This window comes from Lutjanus erythropterus, chromosome 15, assembly GCF_056507025.1.
Source record: "Lutjanus erythropterus isolate fLutEry1 chromosome 15, fLutEry1.hap2, whole genome shotgun sequence".
Lineage (NCBI taxonomy): Eukaryota > Metazoa > Chordata > Actinopteri > Lutjaniformes > Lutjanidae > Lutjanus > Lutjanus erythropterus.
Window position 1 is genome coordinate 6,079,392 of NC_139331.1, and position 8,694 is coordinate 6,088,085.

At 40.5% G+C, this 8,694-nt stretch overlaps 1 protein-coding gene across 7 annotated transcripts in view; it reads left to right on the forward strand.

Moving 5' to 3' along the window:
* The window catches only part of enah (ENAH actin regulator), a 187,180-nt gene extending 182,043 nt beyond the window's left edge, over positions 1 to 5,137 (forward strand). For all 7 annotated transcript variants that reach the window (XM_084738273.1, XM_084738272.1, XM_084738270.1 and 4 more), the window contains one exon: positions 3,230 to 5,137. In XM_084738273.1, coding sequence (XP_084594399.1) covers positions 3,230 to 3,267 — 38 coding nt within the window. In that variant the 3' untranslated portion in view covers positions 3,268 to 5,137. The remainder of the gene's footprint in view (positions 1 to 3,229) is intronic.
* The last annotated feature ends 3,557 nt before the right edge of the window (positions 5,138 to 8,694 follow it).

Genomic DNA, 8,694 nt, shown 5'->3' on the forward strand with positions numbered 1-8,694 from the left:
AGGGTTTTACTGCCGGAGGGCTTCCAGCAGCCGGCTGCATTCAGCACAGCAGTCCCAACTGACACTGCTGTTGTTGGGCAGGGCAGTCCCATGCTGATCCAACCTTATTGGAGGGAGGTTATTGCCACACAGCTCCAATGCTGTATTGATATCAGTGAACCATTTTTATGACCTGCTACTTGTTTGGGATTCGCAGTTCATTTCAAGGAACAGAACACGTCTTGTAAAAATGATGTTGCACTTAGCAATGCTATCAGTGGCAGACTTGCGACCCTCACCGAGTTATACTCAGAGGAATGGAACATGAGCAGGGCTGGATTACAAACTGGCAAAGGCCTCAGGTTCAGTGTGTTGTGGTAATTTGATTAACTCAGCTGAACTAATATGAACTGAAATAAACAGGGCCTTAAGGCGGCTTTCCCATTTTTACTTAATGTTTTTGCGTAATCATGAGGCCCTGTGACAAAATCAAGTTTTTACACCTTTAGTGTTTCAGTTCATATGAGGCTTACATGGTTCATATTCTTAAATAAATTAGTTTATTAGGTTTAAAGGACACAGGGGTCTCAATAGCAGCCCACTGGAAGGATGTGACTGTAAAATAAAAATTGCTCATTGCGATGCTGACTATTTCTAACAGCATTCTTCTTATATGCTGCCAGCCATCAGTGGCTGCACTCACTTATGGAGCAAGACTAAGAATTATGACCAAGAATGTGTGACGCACACCTTAATATACATCACACATTGCCACAACAGCCCTCTAGGGCCCTTTCACCAGGGCTAGGTGAAGGTCCTTCTTTATGAAGAAAGTTTGCTGCGATTGGCTGCAAGCAAAACCATATGAATAGTAATTTTTTCTTGATCTGGGTACAAAAAGGATCATTTGGCTGGAGAAGTTGTGATGCTACTTTGTATTGGTTATTTCAATGAATAACTTAAAGGTATTGAGTATCAATACCCAACTCTACGTTTCAAACCTCTCTTTTTTGGCCCAGAATTTTGGACTTTCCAGTATGATCCAAACTGAAATTAGAGGTGTGGAACCTCCGCTGGACCGTCATCCAGACCGAACAGTCCAACCTTGGCCTGACCTAAAGAGATGGCCTCGATCCGTATCAAACTGAATCATGGTTTGGTTTGTTTCTAGTATGAAAACATTTTCTTTGGATGGTTCAGACTTTCCGACCAATTATAGGAAGTTGTAGCGGGCTATCGTCAGAACTAAACAAAATGAGCCACAGTCACACATAGGGAGGGGAGCAGACCAAATTCCCATTTGGTTTGACAACTTTGTAAAAAGGCAGTTGGAAAAAACAGACACTTGGAGGAAGAAAGCCAGAGGAATCAAATGGAACTGACAACATGCAAATGTCAAATGTCGATCTACACACCAATCAAGTACAAGGATGCAGCTGAAGTAGGTGATGATGACAACAAGACTTAGGTATGTCATGTCTAGTTATTTGGTGCACTCACGTAATTGCAATGTGAAACCTAAACTAACACGATCAAATGTATATAATGTAGCAAAAATGAATCTGCAATCCGTAAAATAAATACATTAAGTTAGAACACAGGGAATTAAAGTATTATATGGTTTTATTTCAGCTTGGATCTTAATTATGTACTGACTAAAGTCACTGGTAAGATCTGGGAATGTGACAAACAGGGCACGGCAACAAATGCAAGTGGTCATACTATCAGAGCCAGATTATTGAAACCTTTGAACTTTATTTGAACGTCAAACTGAAAGTGAGCACCCAGAATGTCATCCAATCACCCGACCGCATGTGTTTCCTGCCTCATCTGACTTATTATTAGCAACGGCACTGTGTTCCCAGATCTCAGCAGTTAACTTAGAGACTACAGTGTTATTATTGACTTCCAAACAGCTTTATTATCCTCTTTTCTCTGGAGTCAGTTTAGCAGTAATAAATATGCAATGTCCACTTACACTTTCAAAATAAAGGTATTTTGTAGGTTTTGGCGCCAAAACTACTTGCTTAGGTTTAGGAAAATGTTGAAGATTGGGTTAAAAATAACTACTTCCTTAAATCAGCATTGACTATTGGTCTCACACAGGAACTGAACCCTGGTCTCCTGTGTGAAAGTCTTATGTTTGATCTACACACCAACTACAACCTCGTCCCTGCATGGACTTTCTTATTTGTCCTTATTACTTTAAAAGTTGTACTGACTGTCACAAAAAAAAAAAAAAATAACAATTTGTGTCCATGTATACAAATTTATAGATAGATACATTAGAGACATTATCATATTTGCCAACCTTAAAAATAGGGAGCTTTTTGAAAAGAAAAAAATTTGGTTTGTTTCCTTCACTCTTGTGACGTTTGAACAATGAAAATTAGTTGCAGAAGGACTCCTGCACACTGTCTACTTGCAAAATGTTATTTATTTGCAATGTTCGTTTATTTGCACGAGTCCTTTTGCAACCTTTTGGTCAACTCGCCTCTCCAGGAATTCTTTGGTTTGGTGAAGCTGTGTTGTTGTCTGGGTGGAAACAGTACACTTGTAGAGATGTAGGACCTATACACGTTGGACACCGTCTGAAACAGTTTGTGATGACAACAAGGATAAAAAATGTGTGTAAATGGGTCATAAATCAGGAGAAATGTGGGTGAATTGTGATCCTGGGAGCAAATAAAGAGAGGGCAATGAAAAATCTCCTGGGAAAATCGGGAGAGTTGGCAAGTATGCACATTATGTTACTAAGAACCAGACTACCCTCATATTGGACAGTATTATCTAGCTGCAATCCATGTTATGGATCTATGTTCTGTTTTGGTACCAACCTGGTACTTGGAGCCATCAAAGGGTTTTTCTCTCTGTGTGCAACAGCAACAGGGTTAGGGTTAGATGTTTTGCTTTTTCTGGTTTTAATGACAGCCTTCAGTCTTAATGTAAGTGGTCCAAAAGTCTGAACTATCCAAAAAAATGTAGTCATACAAGAAACGACCAAACGAAACCATGGCTCAATTTGATGTGAAACAAGGCCACCTATTTCAGTCAGACCAAGGTTCAGCTGTTTTGTCCAGACCATGGTCTAGAGGAGATTTGACACCTGTAGCTGGCTCAAACTGGAAAGCCGGAATATCCAGACCAAACGAGGCTAGTGCGAAAGTACCCCAAAAAAGTAGGTGCGATCTTCACAAGTAAAGTTCAGGCGGAAAATAACTCAATGAGTCTTTTCTCTTTGTGTCCTTAGCAATCAGGGAGGAGCTGGGCAAGTCCAGCACGGCGTAGAGGATCCAGACTCCCTCTTCAACAACATCTACACCCACGTGACCCGACAGACAACCACAGTCAACTCAAGACATGACGACACAACAGCGGAAAATCGAACCAACAACACGGTCGAGACGGTGATGAAGACAATAATCGCATTAACACTGAGAGAGGACATTATTTCAGGGCAGAGCAGCGTCGGACAGGACGACATACGGGACAGGGCGGCGGCGGGAGGCTTGTAACTCTGACAGCTATGACTCACAGAATTCCACTCTACTACGAAGGCTGGTGTTCCCTGCTGCCTCACCCGCCCCACCCTCCACCTCCTTTTCCTCCTCCTCCTCCTCCTCCTTCTCCTCCTCCCGCTGAGGGCATCGCATCCTGGAGGACAATGCACGGTCTGAAAGAGAAGCGAGTGTCTTTATGCAAAGATGATTTCTCTCTCTCTGTCCTATCATAACAAGAAAAACACACACATTGAACTCTTCGATGATACTGTATTAACCATAAGTGAGCAGCGACGTCGACGCTAAGAATCAGAACTCTTGTGATTAACTATCAACAGGCACGTTTTGTTAAGAGAGTTCCGAGACAGGAAGAAGGTGGGGATGGAAAATAAAAACTCTTTTTCCCATAATGCCATAGGGGTAGCGTGCGTGTGTGTGAGTGTGAGTGTGTGTGTGTGTGTGTGTGTGAGCGTGTATGGGGGACTGACAGTCTCTGGTGAGGTCCACCACTGCAGGACACTGTAAAGCTTGTCTTCCTCAAATACTATTTTAACCTGAATATGTACAAAAGAGAGAAAAAGTTATTTAGAAAAAAAACGAAGTATCTATCAACCATGTCTGTTTCAGTGTAGATCTATGGCCATATCAAGTAGCTCAATAACCCAACCTTTACACAAGACGCTGTCTCGTCTGTCTCTGTCTGTGGAATCATAACCACAAGTGTTGTCTCCCTCCCTGAAGCGAGACCCTCTCATTTCGTTGTTCGTACTGTCCAGTGGCAGGTGGACGAGACACGGAGGGCAGCCGTTGTAGCTCTCTACCAATCTTTTATCCGTCAACGGAAAAGTGCTGATTCGCTCATTGACCATGGCCGGACGTGTAGATAGAACTGACTTCCCCTTCCTTTTGATTTGAAGACTCTCTGTCTCCCCCTCTCTTTTCTCTCGGTCTCTGTCATATTTCGGTACTCCGTTTTGTGCATGTGCATACGGTTGTTTTTCTTTCTGCGGTGAGGGTCGCAAGTCTGCCACGAAAACTGCATCAACTGTCACGAGTTTTATTACAAGCAATAAGTGTAGCATCTATTTTAAGGCCCACCTGCCCCAGTCCCACCACCACCAAACATTTATCAGTGTCTGTCCGTCTGTCCTTTTTGGCCCTCCTGAGCCCCCCCTATTGTTGGACAATGTTACCGTGTGACAAAAAAATGCCACCTGAAACCGAAGGCTGACATGAAAGAATATAAGAGCAACACTGTAAGACATGATTTCATGGAGTAACACCATTTCTAAATCACAATACTCTCCTTTTTTATTTTTTTTCTATAAAATCCAAGGATACTGTATCTTTAGCCACATTGGAGCTGAACTGATTTTTTTATCTTTTGTTTTTATTTTACTGCATTTATAAGGTAAAACTGTTAAAAATGTGCACAGGACAACCCAGATGTGTAAGAGATGGTGTCCATACGAGGACATGAATGTGCCATTTACTATTTCACCAGTGCTTAGTGATGACGTGTTTGTTTCATCTTTTTTTTTCTTTGCCTTTTTCTCCTGCCGTTGTCAGATCCTTAAAACGAGAAACTGTATTCTCCCTGAGATTTTACACAGATAAGGGAACTGTCACTTTATGCTAAAAACACTTTTGTTGCAACATTTCCTTCACTTCAGTGCTGAGTTTGTTTCGCTAAAACCTCGGAGTACAATCAACCTGAGAAGGATGTGTTGGGAGCTCAGAGACTGATGTCCAAATACTGTAGCTGTCGCTCCAAGATCACGTTACGATTCTGTGCTCTTGTTGTCTGAATGACATCCTGAGGAGGGACAGCAGGACTAATACAATCAAACCTCATGACTCTAACAGCCACACACAGCGGGGTCTGCAGGACATGCTTGTTGAATTTCCAAAGGATTCCAGGGTGATAGGACATCCCAAAATCATACTTTTGGCTTCCTCACCACATTACTAGTATTTAAATTAAAGGGGCAGTCCAGCAATTAATTATTGTGCTTCTGTAATGCTGGGAGATTTGCAATAGGCGTACTTTGAAAAAATAATGGTCATGAAATATCTGAAATATCCTGAGTTTCAGTCCCACAATTTCCATAATGCAACTCAATCGCATCTTTTCATTAGATGCCCCCAGTCTGAAAAAATGTAACCAAGTGTCTATTTGCACCCAGGTGAGAGTAGTCACACAGCAGCCATTCCGCTGTTTACACCCGGCCCTCGTTTGTCTCTGCCATGTGGGTGTAAATAGCTACATTTAAAGCTATTTACACTTTGGGTGAAAAATAGCATTGCTGACTACGGACACGTGGGTGCTTTTCTCTGCTATTCTAGGCTATATACACCCAACTCAAGTGCAAATAGCATTGTTTGCTACAGGCACGTGCTAGGGTGTAAATAGCCACATTGACAACCTGGGTGCAAATAGCATTTCTGGATATGGACACCTGGGTGCTTGTCTCTGCCATGAAAGACTGTATACACCCAAGTGTAACTAGCCACAGTTACTATTTACACCTGGGTGCAACTGGTTACTGAAACCTGGGTGCTAATAGCATCTGCTCAAAGTAAACATCTTCCAAACTCCACACTCCCCGTTTGTAATCCTAGATTTCTGTTCAAAATGTGTAGTTCCCAAGCCTATGCAGAGACAACCCCTGATGACATCACCATGACATCATCAGGGGTATTTTCTCAGACTTAACAATGCTTCTTCTGAGTTGTAGCCCTGGTTACCAAACGTATTCTCATGTGTAAAATCAGTGGAGGGCCCCTTTAAATAATGATTAGGCCTCGCCTGTGTCCTGGGATTCTAGTGAAAGGTTTGTTAATCATTGGCTGTCTGTGGCTGTTGGATCTCATACAACACAACTGTGTTCAAGGGCTCGGATGTTATAGCTTTGCTACAAAAGATGATATCATTTGCTCCGAATCGGGTCAAATTTGTCAAAGATTCCGGGATGAGAAAAATGAATTTAATTCTGGTTTAGATGAACAGATGCCACGATCCTTTGGTCTGAGTGTTACAGGAGTTTTTGGCATCTTTTTCCAGACTTCACATCTATTTCATGTCTCTGTTGTTAAAGTTGTCATCTTCTCATCCACTTTTTTAAATGGAAACACCCAGCCAAGAGGCTCCCTGCATACTGAGTGTTTACACAGCATCAATTGCACTTTAAGACAAAAACCCACAGAGCAATCCAACATACTCTGACAACAGTTGCTAAGAGCCTCTGTCGCCAACAGTGTGGCTATCTCACCAAAGGATTCAACTCGGCAGTCTCCTGCTAAACATAATCACTCTCAACAAAGTCGCCTTTCTTATTTTTGTATCATTTTGTCAAGAGGTCTAAAAGAAAAACAAACAAAAAAAACAAAAAAAAAAGGAAGATGTCCGTCTCTGTATTCAGTCCTTTGGACATGATGGCAGGTGAAATGTTTTGATCTCTTTGTGAAGCTATGTGGTTTGTGCCTTGTTCCGAAGTTGCATTTAATATGTCAAAGATATAAAGATGACTAGTAATAATATCTAGGGACTGTCATTCTGATCACATGCAGTTGTTCTTTTGCTTGTCTTTTTTTCCATCATGGTCGTGTTTGATTTGAAGGGAGAGATTAATGACCTTGGTACTGTTCCCCCACCAAGAAAACATCTTTGCACCAAGATCTTCTTTGTTTGCTTTTTTCTTTTTTTTCTTTTCTTTTTTTTTTTACATAAATGTGATTGATTTCCGTACGGTTGTGAGGTTGCTTTTCTTACAGCTCAGAAGTACAATCAAACCTTTTTCGACATGAGGCCTATAAGAGTTCAAAGATGATCTTCACTCTGAACCTGAAGCCCTGTTTGGAAGTCCAGATGAGTCTGGCTGCAGTGTTCCGTGTTTTCCCTCATGCCATTTAAACGTCACAGAGACTGTTTGTGTTCAGTAGCTTTGCTTTTCTTTACACGCTTGGAAATCAGTTTTTTGTCCTCTGCAGTGAGGTCTGCTCCATGTTGATGTCAGATTGCTGATGGGAACGTTTCTCTTTGTCCGTAAACCCAGTTTTTCTGCCGAGGGAACTGAAAGAATTGTGAATTTGCGGGAATATTTGCAGAGATGAATTTGGCTGAAGCAAGTTTCGAGGATGGGTTTCCAGACTTCTTCTTTTATCATCTGCATTGTACCATACTGTTCTCATGTTAATTAGTCTTTTCTTACATGCTAACATATTGTTTTGTTTGAGCAAATTAAATAAAAATTGCAATACAAGACTACAAGTTGTTTCTTTTTAAATGGCATTCACTGTTATGAACACTGAATGTTTTTTCAGCTTTACTCACTTCACCTTCTCGCATTTTATTTTTGTAACACTTTCTGTGAAGGTCATTATGTCTATAATGCATTATAAGCACATTAATAAGGAATTATAATGCAGCCTTTATAAAACTCATTGTAAATGCTTATAAGCGTGCATGACAACTTTTAACAAAGTTTAGAAAGTAGTGTAGGTGGTAAACATAAGTTGAGCGTTCATAATGCTTTATAGCTCCATGCCAAAGTGTCAGCTGTGTTTGAAAGAAGAATGTGTTATGTCATGGGTTACATAACACATTATAACTACCCCAACCTTAGCCAGTTATGAAGACACATAGAGAACTGTTATAACCTATCATAACAGATAATAAATTCTGAAAGTTTCTGAAATGGAATAATGTCATATAATCATCAATAACACGCTATAGCATGACTTTGTGAGCTATAAGGAAATTGATAGCACTGTATAGGGTTGTTTGATGTTTGTAAGACACCATCCCATTGCAGGAACTTATAATCTGTTATGATGCATTAGTTGCTTCTCTGTGCGTCTTTATAACTGGCTAAAGTCATGGTAGTTATAATGTGCTGTGTAATCCAGGACTCCAGAAGTTAAAAAGCATTCTGAAACCTATTATACATTGTCCACCACATATAATATTTTATAAACCTTGTTATAACTTGTTATACATGATCATAAGCATTTATAAAGTGTTTTATGAACCCTTATAAATGCATTATAATGTCTTATGAACGCACTTGTATTGTATAACAGACATGACCTTCACAGAAAGTGTTAAAGAGTAACTTAACATTAAATCCACTTTTGGGGTTAGTCAATTACTTAGTTACATGAAAAAAATAGAGCTACAACAATTAATCGATTATGAATCAATTATTAAATTAAT